We start from the raw sequence: 16,945 nt of genomic DNA, 5'->3' as shown, positions 1-16,945 counted from the left end.
TTCGTGAGCCAACCCCTCTGCTCCCACTGGGTGCGCTGGCATCTGACAGAGCAGGTGTTTCACTTTCTCTTCACGGCTTTCTTGGCTGCTACTTGTTCATTTTTCCACATGAACTTTTCAAGTCAGATATGCAGGGTTTTGTTGGGATCTTGTTAAACTTATAAACTAACCCAGGAAGATCTGACGCCTTGCTTGTGTCAAGTGACCCTAACCAAGGCTTTCCCGTCAGTCAGGCCCACGCCGAGCTCTCCTGTGGGTTTGCACGGTTCTTTTTTTTTTTAATATATTTTTATTTTTTTTAATTTTATTTATTCATTTTAGAGAGGAGAGAGAGAGAGGGAGTGAGGAGCAGGAAGCACCAACTCCCATATGTGCCTTGAACAGACAAGTGTGGGGTTTTGAACCAGCAACCTCAGCATTCCAGATCGACGCTTTATCCACTGCACCACCACAGGTCAGGCCTGCACAGTTCTTGTTAGATTTACTCCTCAGACATTTTATGATGTCTGTTCTGCTGTAGATGGGACACTGTCTGCCACGTTTTCTGCTCACTGGTTAGTGTTTGAATAGATGACAGCCCTCTAATTCGGGATGCTAATTTTATATCTGACCCTGCCCAGGAGGGAGCCCAAGGTGTGAGGGACTAACAGGGGCTGAACTTGGGGATGCCCTGTTCCAGGATAAGGTGGTCTGAGGGCAGGCAGGGGGCCCTGGGGCCCTGGGATGTGAAGCCCGGAAGGGCTTCTGGGTGGCGGTGTCAAGCAGCAACCTGAAGTCAGAGGCTGAGGATGTGGGTGTGGGGGAAGCAGACATGAGAGGCCTCAGGGAGCCTGTGTGTTTCTGGAACAGCTATGGTGAGGGCCAGAGCCTTCCATCTACCCAGCATCTGCAGGGTCTCCTCCCCCTCTCCCCACAACTTTGTGAGCAGGACAGAACCGGGGGACTTTCTTTGAGCTTCCATCATTGTTTAATTATAATATAATAGACAGGGAAAGAACCTCTCAAGTATGTGTGGAGCCCACAACAAACGCCTGCTTCTGAGTTCCCACACCCAGATGCCCACCGACCACCCTTTCCGAACAGCCAATGCTTTGGTGCGGAGGACAAGGAGCAGTGGGCCTGGAAGGGTGGTGTGCCTACCAGGCATCTCAGGTGGGAGCCTCTGAGTCACCTTTAAATAGCACCATGAATGAATGCCAAGGAAGAGGCCACTCCAGGGTGCTGCCTGCCTGCCATGGCCAGGAGCTCTTTTTCAGACCCGGGAGCACCAGGCTCATGAACAGCCCTGTGTGCCCAGTGGCATGTCCTGGGTCTCTTCGCTGTGAGGGCACCTGATCTGGCATCCCAAAGCAGAGTCTCTGTTCAAGATGCCTGCGCTGCACGTCCAGGCACCAGGCTCCTCAACGGGCAGTATAGTCGTGGTGACTCCTGAAGTCTCCTGACACTCGACACTTGTAGCAGGTGTGTGGGAGGGACAGGGTGACAGAGCAGCAGTTCAGGAGAGCGACTCGGCCATCTCAAGGCGTCGCATCTGGAGTCCTGGGCCTGTCTCCTCTCCTCGCCCAGATGGGACAGTGGTTCCTTCTTTGCGCAGGTCCCCGCAAGGATTTGGAGGAAAGCCAGGCAACTTACCCAGTGCAGGAGTGTGACCCTGACAGGGTTCAGCTCCGGGTGGCCTCCGCTGCGGCGTGTTCCTCTCAGGAGGGCACGACGCTCCTCTATTGTTGAGTCTGAAAGCGTGGGCCGGCGAGGAGCCGTCAGAGGGGCCACGAGCAGTGTCCATCCTCGAATCTCGAAGGCCCAGGCCCCGGTGGGCTATCAGCTGAGGCCCTGCGGGTGGGGGAGCTTGGTCTGCCAGGGAAGACAATGGTAGCATACTCCGTCTGCTCAGGAACACAAGGTGTGGCAGGCTCCGGGGTCTTCTCCCGCCCCTGGAAGTCCAGCTCTCCATAGTCCACGGAGAACACAGGCCCTGTGGAGGGGCCCTCCTTCTTAGGGAAGAGGGAGAAAGAACTCAGCACTCTGAGTGGACAGCGCACACACAGATGTGCGTACACACACACACACACACAAACGCACACACACACACACACACACACACACACAGCGGGCAGGGCCTGAGGTCCAGCTGGTCCCCAGGTCATCCTGGGGTCCAGCTCCTAGTGCTCAAACAAGGTGACATGGCAAAGGAAGGAGTGGCTGCTCCTGAGGCCATTCATCCTTGGGGCAGAGTCACCTGTCCTCCCATCTCCAGTGTCCCCAGCACCGTCACTAGCAAGGGAAGGAAACTCACCAGAGTCTGGTCCTCACTCCAGCAGGCACAGGGCCCTGCAGGGAAACACGGGGGAGTCAGGGAACCCAGAAGGCCCAGCAGGGGCGAGTCTCAGTGCGGGTCTCAGGGAGGAGGGTGAGGAAGGCCTCTGGCCATGAGAAGGGGCCTGGGTGACGGAGCACCCTCCCTGCCTGTCCTCACTCCCCATGCCACTACCTAAGTCCCTGCTCATCTCCAAGGGTCCTGTTTGGACGTGAGTTGCCTGGGTGCATGACTGCATAGGACCACCTGGTTTCCAGACAGCTCCTGTTGTCTTTGGTTGCAAATCTGGCCAACCTTGGTGCCCACTACAGGGCACCAAACCCACTCTGGGTCTCCGGCTGGTGCCACAGAGCACCCAGCGGACACACACTCAGCGGTGCGGTGGCAGCACCTCCCTGGCAGGTGCTGTACAGGAACACCACATGCATTTGCACCCGTGACTGGAGCCCGGGATACACAGCGGGCCTCAAAAATACCTGAAGGAGGAAAATGTGATTCCTGGATAAATGAACCCCACAGGACCTGGCCTGGCAGGTCAGCATGGCCGCTATGTCCAACCACTTAGGGGAAGAGTATGGAGGCCCTGTCTGCCCTTTTCTAGGACCCTGTGGAGCCTCCTGCTGTTGGACATACAACCCCTAGATACTTGTCTGGGGAGAGCATGACCAGAGTCTCTGGTATGCAGGGCCTGCAGATGAGCTGGACCCCCTCTACGCAGTGTCCCCTTCTTCCAGCCCCAGAGATGTCCACCCATCGACAGAGTGACTGAGGACCAGCTGCCTGGGACCACACCACCAGGGTATGTGTGTGGGGGGGGATAGTATCCACAGCCTTCCTCTTGGTGGTCAGAGGAGGCTGTGGTTGTCACCACAGGACCTAAGACTGATGTCAGAAGTACTGTCACAGTGTCTTGTTGATTGAGGAGTGACCTGAGGGTGTGGCCTTGGGCAACTAGACAGGTGGTTCAGCCTGGGGGCTCTCCTTGCCTTCCCATGGGACCTTGACAGCAACCTTCCCTCAGACCCCTCCTGAGAGCAAGCACGGGAGAAGGAACATGGCCTGAGTCTGTGAGGGGATCCCAGACCCTGGTAGGTCCAGTCCACCTTCTACCTGGGGTTCTCAGTGTGGAAGGCAGTGGAGGGAGGGGCTGGTGGACCAGGCCACAGACAGTGAACTGAGCTCCACCTGGACGGGGCAGCCAGTGGAGGCTGGCTAGGGTATTACCTTGAGTAGACCTGGGGACGGCGGTGGCCAGGACCCAGGTCAGCAGTAGCAGCAGGAGGATGCCCACCAGGACACTTGTGACACCGATGACCAGGCCCTGCAACTGGCCAGCGGGCCTGGGTGCGGGGCTGGGGCTCTCAGTGGGTGGTTCCGAGGCTCTCTCTGGAGACACAGAGGACAGAGACTCAGGGATAGGGATACTGGAAGGACTCAGGGATGGGAATACAAGGACAGGGACTTAGGGTCCTGCCCTGACTTCCTGGAGCCCCGAGAGGACTGGATCCTAGACCTGTCTAGATGAGTCTAACCCAGGCTGCTAGAGCCTCATCCTGAGAGGTGCCTGCCACCTGCCCTCCATTGACAAGTAGGTCTGGGGTGCTTCTAAGCACAGGGGCCCACGGCCACTGGTCACTGTGGTCCTGGGCATGGGACATCTGGACTAGAGCTTAGAGAGTCCCTGCTCATTATGTCTAACAGGCCACCGTGCCCTGCCCTGCCCTGCTCACCCCTGCCCTCGGGGCCTCACCCCTGCACCTGTCACCGTGAGCTGTGCGTGGGGGCTTTCTTGGATGTGCATCTCAGGGCTTAGGTCAATGGCCCCACATAGGTAGACGCCGCTGTCGTTGCTCTGGGTGCCAATGATGCTCATTTTAAAGTCCTGCCCGTTCGGCAGCCGAGTCACGCGGAAGCGTGTGTCCATGTGGTCCAGGCTTCTGTCCTCAGGGAAGGCGGCCAGCTTGACCCTCTGGTTTCTGGGGCTCACACGATACCAGTTGAGCGCAAATTTCTCAGATGTGTTGGAGAACCTGCAGATGAAGGTGGCGGTCTCACCCTTGTCCACTGTGAGCTGCAGCGGGTGGAAGGTGGGGGCCCTCTGGGGTCTGTTGGGGGTTTCTGTGGGGTGGAGAAAGAACCAGCAGGCCTTGAGGAAGGGGCATGTGACAGTCCACCAAGACCCCCTCTCACTTCCCACATCCTGTCAGCTAGGAAGGTTCTGGAAGGCCCAGCCCATGATGGAGTACCCTCTGCAGAGCTTCTACCATGGAGCCTTGTCACTTCTCCTGCATGCTCCCAGGGACGGGGTGCTCGCCTCTCACCAGGGAACACCATGGGGACATCTTATCCTCTGGCTACCTCTGGCTACCTCTGGCATGGGCTACCTCTGGCTCTGACCCAACCCTCACCCCACCTCGTTTCTCCCGAGTGGCGGTTGTAGGACCTTTGCCCTTCATTGAATCCAGGTTCCCAACTCTGTATTCTGGGTCCCTGAGCTGTGCGCACCGTGCTAGCAGACGGGGAGGTAACCTGGGAGCTGGGCTGGGTTGGCGGGGTTTCCACTGAGAGCCCAGACCCCCAGTGGGCTCAGGAGTCAGGACACGCCCCCATCTCAGGACACGCTTGGAGCTGGGCACAGCTGACCTGGGCAGTGTGGAAACCCTATACCTTCTGCCAGGGCTCTGGGGACTGCAGTTCAGAGACGAGCTGAGCTATCGCCTTGAGATGGGCGGAAATGGGGCACCTGATGCTCTGGGCTCCAGCCCACACTCCCCCAAAGAAGGATGTGCAGTGAGTGGTCTTGTGTGCCCATGGGAGGAGGCTCTTGGCTGACATGTGAACACACACACACACACACACACAGGCCTGGCTATGCTTGCCTTCCCTCCCTCACATTCGCATGTCCACATGTCTGTTCTGCTCAGCTCCAGCCTGAGGGGAAATGGTTACTGGGCGTGGGTCCCCTGGCCTGAGACCACACCTGCCCAGAGAGCTTGTGGCAGCCCCCAGGGGGACAGGCTATGCCTGGACCCAGTGCCCCTTTAGTCTGGGCCAAAGCAGGTCAGGTGTGGCCAGGACATCCTCTGCCCATCTTCCTGGGCACCTCACATGGGGCAAAACCACAGATATCTAGAGAGGGCAGATGGGCCTTGAGGTAGTGAGACCAGGTGAGTCCTAGTGTTCCCAGTGTGCTTACATTTCTGTGGCCTTGCTCGGAGATGGACAGGACCTTCGCCACCCCACCACCATTTATACTGAGGACACTGACTTGGAGAGGTCAGGACTCAGCTTGCCTGGGCAGTCTGCCATGTCCCTTTCCCTGGCATCTCTTCTGGCTATAGACACATGGTCAAGGCTGGCACATGGCCAGTCCCGTGCCTGCAGGGCCTATTGCTATGGATACTGTCAAGTGCCAGCTGGATGTGACCCAGAGCCAGGAGGGCCCCCAGGCTGGGGTCCCCCAGTCCCCGTGGAGGGTAAGCTCGGTGGAAGTATATGCCACTGCCTGGAAATGGCACTGGTGTCACAGGGAGCCAGGGGCTCACAGGTGGCCAGGGCAAGTGGGGTCCTCCTGGGGGCCACACAAACCGCAGTGGAGACACGGCCGGCCCTTCTCTCCCTCGTGATTGAGGGCCCAAACCTCCCACACACACATCCGCTCCTCTGGGCAGCTTCTTCACTCGTTTATTTGGGAAGCACACAGGTCTTTTTAAAGAAAGCATCATGTGAGTGACAGTCTAAGGTGGACAAAGACTTGATGACATGCTGTGGTGACACGGCACCACCAGAGCACAGAGTATTGGTTCTGTGGACCCACCTCGCTCCTGTCACCCGCCAGTGCCCACTGCAGTGATCAAACAGTATGGAGTGTCCTCAAAAAATTAAAAATAAAACTACCTAATGATCCAGCAAATCCATATTTGGGAAGAAAACAAAAACAGTGACAGGGCCCTGGCCGGTTGGCTCAATGGTGGAGCGTCAGCCTGGCGTGCAGGAGCCCCGGGTTCGATTCCCGGCCAGGGCACACAGGAGAAGTGCCCATCTGCTTCTCCACCTCTTCCCCTCTCCTTCCTCTCTGTCTCTCTCTTCCCCTCCCGCAGCCAGGGCTCCATTGGAGCAAAGTTGGCCCGGGCGCTGGGGATGGCTCTATGGTCTCTGCCTGAGGCGCTAGAATGGCTCTGGTCGCAATAAGAGCGACACCCCAGATGGGCAGAACATCACCCCTTGGTGGGCATGCCAGGTGGATCCCGGTCGGGCGCATGCGGGAGTCTGTCTGACTGCCTCCCCATTTCCAACTTCAGAAAAATACAACCCCCCCCAAAAAAAAACAACAACAGTGACAGAAAAGACATGTGCACGCCATTTTCACTGCAGCGTTATTTCTGAAAGCCAAGACATGGAAGCAGCCGCAGTGCCCGTCAATAGACGAGGGGAGTTGTGTGCATATATACACAATGAAATACTACTCAGCTATAAAAACGAATAAAGCCTCGCCATCTCTGACAGCTTGACTAGACGTTGAGGGCATTATGCTAAAGTGAAATAAGTCAGACAGGCTCTGGCCGGTTGGCTCAGTGGTAGAGAGTCAGCCCAGCGTGTGGAAGTCCTGGGTTCGATTTCTGATCAAGGCACTCAGGAGAAGCAACCATCTGCTTCTCCATCCCTCCCACCCTCTCTTCCCCTCCCGCAGCCATGGCTCAATTGGTTCAAGCGCACTAGCCTGGGCATTGAGGATGGCTCTGTGCAGCCTCCGCCTCAGGAGCTAAAAATAGTTCAGTTGCAAGCACGACCCCAGATGGGCAGAGTATTGGCCCAGACAGAGGTTGCTGGGTGGATCCCAGTTGGGGCACATGAGAGAGTCTGTCTTTCTAATTCCCCTCCTCTCACTTGGAAAAAAATCCAAACAAACAAACAACAACAAAAAAAACCCAAAAAGAAGTCAGGCAGAGAAAGACAAATACCATATAATCTCACTTATATGTGGAATCAAAAACAAAAAGCAAGCTCGTGGATACAGAGAACAGACTGGTGGTTGCCAAGGGTGGCAGTGGGGGGAGGGGTGACTAGGGGTCAAAGGTAGAACCATCTAGTTGTCAGGTGAGTAAGTCCTGAGGATGTCACGCACATCATGGCAACTTCACTTAATAATACTGAACAGTCAGGCCTGACCAGGCATGGCGCTGTGGATAGAGCGTCGAACTTGGATGCAGAGGACCCAGGTTTGAGACCCCGAGGTCGCCAGCTTGAGCGCGGGCTCATCTGGTTTAAGCAGAAGCCCACCAGCTTGAACCCAAGGTCGCTGGGTCCAAGAAGGGGCTACTCAGTCTGCTAAAGGCCTGCGGTCAAGGCACATATGAGAAAGCAATCAATGAACAACTAAGGTGTTGCAACGCGCAACGAAAAACTAATGATTGATGCTTCTCATCTCTCTTCGTTCCTGTCTGTCCCTGTCTCTCCCTCTCTCTGACTCACTCTCTGTCTCTGTAAAAAAATACATACATACATACATACATACATAAATACATACATACATACATAAAATTAATATTGAACAGTCAGCCCTTCACTTTTGCGCGTTCCGAATCCATGGACTCAACCAAGCTCCGGTCAAATATTTGAAAGAACCAAAAATTCCAGAAAATTCCAGAATGCAAAACTTGAATTTATCACGTGCTGAGCACTTGCTGAATCCATGAGAAACAGTGATTGTGGGAACACCAGCTGATAGTATCTGCAGAAAGGCACGCAATTTTATATAAGAGCCCTGAGCACCCTCAGGCTGCGGCACACAGTCAGTCCCCTGGGCAGACTGTACATGTCACCTCTTCTCACAAGCTTTTTGGCCAGAACCTGTAAAATGGCTGTGGTGGATACATTTGACCTGCAGGCATGGTGTTTTTCTTTTACCTCACATAGAACTTTTAAAAAACAAAACAAAACAGCCTAGAATTCAATAACACATAAAACATAGAGGATGTCACAAAAAAATTTGGATTTCCAACCTCTCCTTAAATGCCAGAAAATCTGCAACCGCAGGTGCCATTTTCCATATGTGGGGCCAAGTCAAGGCTGCCCTTCCATGAGCTCCTGCCAGGATACCCCAGTCCCCAGCCAGGAGTTTGCCCACCTCTGACGATGTTTTTGTCTCTGAAAATCTTCAGACTAGTTAGGAGAATATGATCATGTATTAGGAGTGAGTCAGTAAGGGCAGGGCAATCCAGGTGGCAGCTTTGAGAACAGGAGAAAAAACACAAGAGGGGATTCTCAAGATTTAGTGACAACCCCGTGTGGCTGGACAGGAGCAGCAGTGAAGGCCTAAGTGGCCGCCAGGCCAGTGGCAATGTCCCGGGAGGTACGGCTGCTGTGAGAGTTGGCTAAAAACCACGAGTTCACGTTCCAATCCAGTTCCAACCTGATAACACAGGGTTTACTTTCTCTGACAGTTAAGACCTGAGCCTCAGAGTTTACAATGTATGACTTTTTTATTCAATCTTAGAACACAAAAGTAGGTTCAAAATTGTTAACTCCTATCTCTGTGGGAAACATCTTTACTAACTATAATATGTTTGCGCAAAATAAGGGACTTGACCAGACTTCCCGGGGATCCTGGAACCGATCCCTGTGGATATGGAGGCGTGGCTACTGCATGCTTGAGAGTAGCCAGGGGAGTGAATCTTGAAAAAAGAATTCTGTAGTTCCGTTTGGTGATGGCTGTTAACCAGGGTTATCACTTCACAGTATGGACAAATATCAAGCTATTATGTTTTGTACTTGAAAATAATGCAACGTTGTGCCAATTATACCTCAATAAAAAATATTCCTAGTTCTAAAGCTTTCCATATGTGAAATAAGATTGAGATTTGAGTTAAAAAAAGGGGAGGGGGTACTCGAGGGCCTGCTCCGGTCAGAGGAAGCTGAGGGCTGTGCCCTCCAAACAAGCAGGCACTGTTTGACTTGCCACTGGGCTGGGGTGGGCTGCAGGGACATCTGAACTTGGGCTGCGGAGGAGGGACCGTCTGCGGCACGAGCAGAGCAAGCAACCCTCCGTGGCTCAGCTCAAATCTCAGTAACATGCAGAGATGGGATGTGGGTCCAGATTCACAGGCTGACCCAGCTCCTCAATGTGGCCTTATTTGGAAACAGGTGGTTGCAATGTAATTATTCAAGATGAGGTCTGGTGGGTGGCCTTCCTTCAACATGACTGCGCAAAGTAAGGGACTTACAACATGACTGTGTCTGTATAAGAAGAGGGACATGCGGACAGACACACACAGGAGACACCACATGAAGACAGAGGGAGAGCTGGGGTAATGCATCTACAAGCCAAGGGACGGGCAGGAGTGACAGCCACCACCAGGACCTGGAGGGGCCTGGGACCAATTCTCCCTCCAGCCTCTGGATGAACCAGCCTGGCTGACAGCTGGATCCCAGCTTCTGGCCTCGAGCTGTGAGACCATGAACTTCTGTTACAAAGCTGCCTGGTCTATGGTATCTGTCACCGCCACGGATACACACAACAAATGTGACAATATTATCAATTGGTAACTGGGGGTGAAGGGTGTTCACTGTTGTTTTATAACTGTTCTGTATATTTCAAATATTTTTCAAAGCTATACGTTGAAAAAGGTAAATAAAACCATCTGACTTAAAAAAAAATGTGTCACGGGCTGAACTGAACAGTTTTTATAAATGATCTGACTTGATTCTCGTGACCCTATAGGGCAGGCATTATTGTCCCTAAACTGCAGGTTGGAAACCGTGGCTCAGAGGGGGTCAGTGACTCGGAGATTAGGACTCTCATTTGCTCTCCTCCAGTAGAACGGAGTGGGGGGGGAAGAGGGGACACCAACTGGTAGGTTTAGGATATTTCATAAAATGCAACAAAAACATGTACTAAGGAGGGGGGTTCCCAGGGGAATGACTAAAATAATAAACACAGAGAATGAATTAGCAAGGGATGAGGATGCCATGGGGCAGGAAGCCGCCTGTGGCCCTGAGCGCCTGAGTCCGGGGCAAAAGCTCACGACGACCCCACTGGCCACAGGCACTACCGTGCTCTGTGCTGAGCAGGGTCACCCTGGGTGACAGATGGGGAAACTGAGGCACACTGAGTTTGAAAATGTCTCTTGAGACACAGGCGAATGCATCTGAAACTGGGGGGTCTGACTGCAGAGCCTCTCTCTCGTCTTTCCCTGCTTTGGGAAGGGACCCTGGGGGAGACCCGACCACAGACGGCTTCGTCACCTTGGGTCCTCCTCCCAGGAGCTGCAACAGCCCTCCTGCTCCTCTGCCTGGGCTCCCTGCAAGGCCTCTTACTGGGTGCATTTCAGCTAAAAACCTGGACCGCTGACCCCAAGTTTGAGTTTCTCCATGGACCCTGAGGTCTTCCTGGGGTGTGAGGCTACAGCAAGGAGGAAAACCAGGCTGTCTGGTGCCCCCGTCATCATCAAGCAGACCCTGGAGGGGCAGGGTGACCGAGGGCCCTGAGGCACCAGGACTCAGGAGTCAGGGCACCCCACTTTGTCTTGGTCCTTCCAAGGACCCTCAATCCCTATCCCAATAAGGTCCAGATGAAAGATGCTGGGCTGGACATGGGGGTCCACCTTCCCCAGTGCCCATCTGTGCAGCGCTGGCTGAGGATGGGGCAGCCAGGAGGAAGCTCACTCCCTGACTATCTGACTTTGATCACGGGCGTGCAGGGTCTGTCCAGTGGACAGCTTGTACAGTGAGCTCAGGGCCCGGCCCCCTCGCCAGGACCTGCCGTGGACACTGAGCCATGCCCAGGCTCTACACTTGGGCAGCTTGTGCAGAGAGCCCGAGCCGGTGTGCCCCAGGACCTGGAGGGGATGGGGCAATGGTCTTGACTCACCAGTTACTGTTAATATACCCAGAGTTAAGTGTCTGAGCCGTCTAAGCTGTCACGTCAGGAGCCAGTCAGCCCCTTGTGAGGGTGGTCCACCCCAGGAAAACACAAGTTGGGGTAGCTGGGCCCCGGTTCGGGGCTCTGGCCATCCCAGCCCTATAATCTTACAGAGAGGGGCACAGGCTTGCTGTCCCACTGGGCACAGGAAGAACTGGGATATCGCTGCCTCCTCACGGGACTCACCACCAGATGAGCCCAAAGAGGGCATTTCTCTCAGCCAAAGCCACAGAGCACTCTGCCAGGGGGCACGCCTAGCCCAGCACGGCCTCCTCCACCCGCCAGAGACTGAGGGCGCGAGGTTGTTCCCAGACCTGACCCCCACCACCCAGCCCAAATCCCCGCCACCCAGCCCTAACCCACATACCTAGGAGCCATCCCGGCCACCAGCCCAGCTGCAGCACCATCCAGATGAGCGGCCGGGGCGCCCACGGGGTCCCCATGCCCCTAGCGCCAGTGGCCTGCCGACCTCCTCTTCTCTCGCCTTAGCAGAGGAGCACCAGAAAGGAAGCAGTCCCCGGCAGGTTGAGGGACACGCCCGAGGCCCCGCCCTTTCTTCCTTCACCTTCAAGGCAGGGAGTGAGAAGGGAGGAGGGAAACAGAGGAGGGGGCGGGAGTGGGGGGAGGAGGAGGAGGAGGAAGAGAGAGAAATGCGGAGAGAGGCGTGGAGGTGGGGGGCTGGGGGAGGGAGAAAGATAGGCAGGTGGTGCCTGGGTTCCCCCCCATCATGGTGGTCTCGCTTCATCCCCTAGTAGATTTTGTCTCTTTTTTTGGGGTTACCTCTTTCCCTTTCCACAAGTTTGTGTGTGTGTGTGTGTGTGTGTGTGTGTGTGTGTGTGTGACTCCTTCCTCCCCTCCCCTGCCATCCTATGCTTGGGAAGATGGGTCACACTCTCTGGGCCCCGTTTCCCCAGGAAGCAGGAAAGGGTGGGCTTGACCCCATGTCCACGGCCCCCTCTGCCTCCTTGTGGGGCCTTTGTGACTGTTGTGTGTGAACCCGCTTAGTCTGCCGCTGCTGGGGGCCTGGTCGGATCTCTACAGCCCCAACCCAGCCATCCCCCTAGGCAGTGGGCAGTGGGCAGCACAGACCGGTCCTGCCAAGGGCTCTCCTGGCTCTCCTGCTCCTGGAGAGATGTCACCTCTCCCCCCAGGCTGCAAGGCCACCTGCAGTGGGGAAGCTGGAGGTCTGCCTGACCCAGGTTCACCTGAGACCCTTGTCCTCTACCTGGTTTCCATGCCCTGCCTCCATAGTGGCCTTGCTGCCGGCCCCCTACGTAAGGACTTTGGGTACCTAGCACCCCACTCTCAGCCTCAGGCTTTCTGGAGGCACCACGCCAGGTGGGGCAGCCCCGTTTCCAGATCTTTCCACTGTCAGCAGCCTCCTGACAGCCTGTGGTGCCAGGGGCTCAGCCTGTGACACAGACCTGGGTGGCAGGCCTTACCTTGTCACAAACCCCTCATGGACCCCCAGCGTTTGCTCAGATTGGGGGGGGGGGCGATCCTGGGGTCCCCAGGGGCTCTGGCCTGGCCACACAGCCAGATGTTTGTGAGATCGTTGGATATTTTCATTGTACTTTGCTCTGAGCATTTTATGTTAATGAATAGAAAACAGGGAAAAGGAAATTGCTGATATTAGTGATACAAAGCGTGGGTCTCAGCAGCTTAAAATAACCGAGACAGAAACCCAGAAACCGCCCGACAGCTGGCTTCTGGGCGCAGCAAGCTCGGAGGCGTGCACCAGGCGGGCACCGCAGCTCAGGCTGTGAGGAGAAAACATTAAAGAACTGAAACGGTGGAAACAGCATCAAACATGACGCCTGAGGCAGAGAGCGCATGGGGCTTCAGCTCAGAACAAAGGGCCACTCCCCCCCCTGTGGGCGTGGGCAGTAGGAGGCCCAGCCAGATGGGCTACCCTGTGGCCTCCCCTCAGGGGACTGGCACTCTGGAGGTGGGGTTGAGGCTAGGGCAGACTAAGGGTCACCAAGAGTCCAGCTGGCACCAAACTGGGCACTTCAGCTTAGTCCAGGCTCTGTCTAGGACACAGCAGTTTGTACCCATGGGATCCAAGGCTCTGCACTAGGGACACACTGCCCTCCCAGAACCTGGACTGAGGGGACCACGGGGGAGGGTGGGGATGTGCTCTGATGGGAGAGGCTGTCAGACCCCTGGGGAGGGGGCTCTCCTAACTATCTCAGTATCCCCCTTCCTATGACTATCTGCAAGAGCTTGGATGTGTCCACAGAGGGGCTAGAAGTCAGGGGTGATTGTGCTCTTCCTGTCCACTTCCCTGGTCTCCACCGTCTTTCCCTTCCCCTCCCTCCTGTCCTCTCTCCCTTTAGTCTCCTTCCTCCTGCTCACCCCCTCCCTCCTCCTCATTCCTTCCAGATTTACCCTCCCCTTTCCCTGTGACCCCTCCCCCCTTGGCTGGAGGCTGGTGGGCTAGGACCTAGCCATTGTGGGGGAGCCCAGACAGGAGGTGGAAAGAGGAACTTGGGCCCTGGAAGGTTCTGAATCGTCAGGGGGTGTTTGGAGGCAAGAGTGTGTGTGGGGGTGACAGAGACTGTGGAAGATAGGGACACACGGGGTGGGCAGGACCAACTTGATACCTGGGTCAGAGCCTGGAGAGGGGGCTGGCACAGGTGAGACAGGGGACAGGAGCCCCAGCACATCTTGGGGCACCGCATGCCCAAGGTGACATGCAAGGATCCCCATTGCTGATCAGCACACTGTCCCCCCAGACACACGTGAGCCCATCACACTGTCCTACTTTCACTATTCCTCAGTGTGGACAGGTCAGTGTCCCTGTTTGGAGAAAGGTGGGACGGTCAGGGGCGCTGTTTGCCTTCTTCCTGTGTCCCTTGCTGGCTGGCCCTCTAGTCTCTGCTCTGTGTCCTGGCTTCACCCCTCAGGGTTGGAAGGTCGTATTAAGGATCACAGCCAGGGTGGCCTGTCTCTCGCCCTCACTGCCAGCTCCACATAATAAGCAGGTCCTGGGTGGGGTCATCAGAGACAAGCCAGGTCCCCAGTTCTGTGGGCTCTCCCCTAGAGAAGAGTACGTGTCGTTAGCAGACCTTAGACTTGCATGAGTGTGAATGCTCAGCCCACTTTCCTCAACAGTCTATTTGCTTGACCACTGTCTCTATCCCGGCCAGGACACTGACATGGGCATGCCTGACCGATCCTGTAGAGCCTGTGATGGGGACTTAACGTGTGTGCTTGCTGTGTGCTCCCTCACCACGCCCTCTCCCCCCTGCCCAGCGTCCCTGAGGCCCCCGGGCTGACCTCCTCCTCTGTGGCTCTGTGTTTCTGTGATACATAGAAACGAATGGGCCACGAGGTTCCGAGGACTTCAAGCCCGAGCACGTGGCCCTGTGGGCTGCTGAGCAGCTGCCTGGCCCTCTCTGTCTTCAGAGATTTGGTGGCCGTGCTGTGGGCACATGGGTGTGGGGTGTCCACGTTCCCGTCAGCCTTCATCCCGGGAGTGGCCCACTGCGGCCACTGGGTGCCGTGGTGTGCATGTTCCTGTCCTTGTGGTGTACCCGCTCTACCCGGTGACTGTGGCTGCCACCTGCTTCCTGCGGGACCTGCCGTAGACACGAAGGAAGGAAGCAGAGGTCAGGGCTCTGCAGGGCAGCGCCCTCCCTCTCGCAGCAGGGTCCTGAGGGGCTGGAGACGGCCTTGAGGGCCCCCACCCTTCTGGTGGGAACGGGCGCTCTAGAGTTTCCAAACAGCCAGCACCAAGGTGACTCACGCAAACAGCATCAGGCAGGCAGAGAGGAACATGAGACAGCACAGATGGAAAGTGGGGGAGAGGGGATCCCCCGCGCTCTCCGGAGACAGTTTCCATTCACGGAGAAACACAGAAAGCAGGAAGATCATCCTGAAACTGCTTCTGAAGAAGCTGGCGGGGTGATGTCAGTGACGCCTGACTCCAGCCTGGTCTCCGTTTCATGGTGGTGGGGAGCGCAGCCCCTGGCCGGCAGGCTCACAGCCGCCTCTGAGGTTGGAACAGGAAATGGTTAATAGTGTTTGCAAATAAAAACTTTCTGTTCTATTCTGTTTTTGAAGCATTTCCCAGAAGTTGAAAAAGGGTGCCTAATTTATCTGCCCAATTCAAGAATCAAATGCAAAAAAAGTCGAATGGAGTATTTACTGTGCGCAAGAACGAAGATTGCTGACTGCCTGTTTGCTGAGGTGCGAGGGTCTCAGAGGACTCTCACCTCCTTTAGTGTTTAAACTTTCTAGAATTTTGTTAGTAGTTTCAATGTGAATTTACAGTTTAAACTTCCAGTTGTGTGTGTTTGTGTATATATGTGTATGAGTTTGTGTGTAGGCATGTAGATGTGGCATGTATGCATTCACGTGTAAGCATGTGTATGTGCATACAGAAACCCAGGACACAGCCCCGGGGCCTCAGTTAGCATGGCTATGATTGGCAGGGTGATACCCCTAAACCCCCCGGAAAACACGGCCTTAAAAAAACAGAGAGTTAGAAGTTTATTTCTCTGTTGAACAACAAATTCAGGGGTGGGTAGGCAATCTGGAGGTGGCATGGTGACTCCAGTTGTCATCAAGGATCCAGGGCCTTACATTTCTGCTTCCTCAACACATGGCCGCCATCTGCAAGGTGAGCTCGTGGTCTAGGCGGCTTGTGGCCAGGCCGGCCATCACCTCGGCACGCTGTGCAGCGGACGGCGAAGCGGAGTGGGCTGGACTACACCCAGGTGTCTGGTCTCATATTATGGAAGCTTCCCAGACTTGACAGACCAAAATGTCTTCTTACATCTACTGCCCACTGGCCGCAAGGCAAAGATGCCACGTGGTTGAAAGAGTCAAAAAGAAGTTCCAGAAATAAAAAGTATTGTGAAAATATCAGCGGTAGACTGGGCAAGGACGAGGAGAGAAGTGGTGAACTGAGAGGGAAATGAGAAGAAATTGTTCAGAAAGCAGTGAGAGAGACAGTCACAGAGGGGCCCGTCCAGATGCCATGTGGAGGGAGGGGCATCAGCTCTGTCATTCCCAGGTCTTGGCTTACGACAGGTGGTGGTTATGTAAGTCTGTGTGTTGGGATTTCTAGGGCCACCAACAAAAGAATGGAAACGGGAGCGTGGCATCCAGGCTTGCAGGGAGCTGAGAACGGAATAACAAAACAATCAGCCCATGTGGAGGCGCAGAGGGCTGTCAGCCAGAGAGGGGCCGGCTCGGACCGGTGCCTGGAGGAGCTGGACGAGGGGCCACTAGCTCAGGAACCACGGGCTGGAGAGAGGGCACAGAGGGGCCCTGTTTCCCATCTGTCACCTGCCAGAGGGGGCTGAGGCTGTGGCTCTAGAATCTGCAGTCAGTTGTCTGGCTCCGTGACCCTCAGCTGGGGACACAGTGCACACCCTGTCTGTGTGGGGGAGCAGAGCTTCCATCTGCCGGGGGAGGGCGGAAGGGGTGGTGGGTCCCAGATACACAGACGTGGCAGGGACCCCTATTGGGGGGGTTGCTCCTCGGTTTGGCCCAGCTCTGTCCTGGGACGGTCTGCCAAATTCTTGGGAAGACTGTTCTTCCTACTCCCTCCAGGCCCCTGTGGACAGGGCTCCCGAGGATGTGGCCTTGCCGGCCGCTGAGCTCGCAGAGGGTTTTGGGAACCAGTCAGTCCTCAGACCCTTTTATCTTGCCCACACTGAGCAGCTGTTTTATGGCTTTGGTCTACTTAGCTGAAAACA

The 16,945-nt window shown here is 55.6% G+C and overlaps 1 protein-coding gene across 3 annotated transcripts; it reads right to left on the bottom strand.

Annotated features, from left to right (window-relative positions):
* Positions 1-961: 961 nt before the first annotated feature.
* Positions 962-11,710, bottom strand: PDCD1 (programmed cell death 1). 3 transcript variants are annotated; one of them, XM_066280288.1, is made up of 5 exons: positions 11,602-11,710; positions 4,073-4,432; positions 3,539-3,700; positions 2,294-2,328; positions 962-1,991 (listed from the first exon to the last, which is right to left on the bottom strand). In XM_066280288.1, the coding sequence occupies exons 1-5, from the start codon at positions 11,675-11,677 to the stop codon at positions 1,758-1,760; spliced, it is 867 nt and encodes a 288-aa protein (XP_066136385.1). In that variant the 5' UTR covers positions 11,678-11,710; the 3' UTR covers positions 962-1,757. The 3 variants fall into 3 exon arrangements, with proteins under 3 accessions (XP_066136385.1, XP_066136386.1, XP_066136387.1); XM_066280289.1 differs by having other exon boundaries at positions 962-1,988; XM_066280290.1 differs by having other exon boundaries at positions 4,073-4,344; positions 11,602-11,707.
* Positions 11,711-16,945: the final 5,235 nt, after the last annotated feature.

Source organism: Saccopteryx bilineata, chromosome 5 (genome assembly GCF_036850765.1).
Source record: "Saccopteryx bilineata isolate mSacBil1 chromosome 5, mSacBil1_pri_phased_curated, whole genome shotgun sequence".
In the NCBI taxonomy this organism is placed as follows: Eukaryota; Metazoa; Chordata; class Mammalia; order Chiroptera; family Emballonuridae; genus Saccopteryx; species Saccopteryx bilineata.
This window is presented reverse-complemented; position numbering and strand designations above follow the sequence as displayed.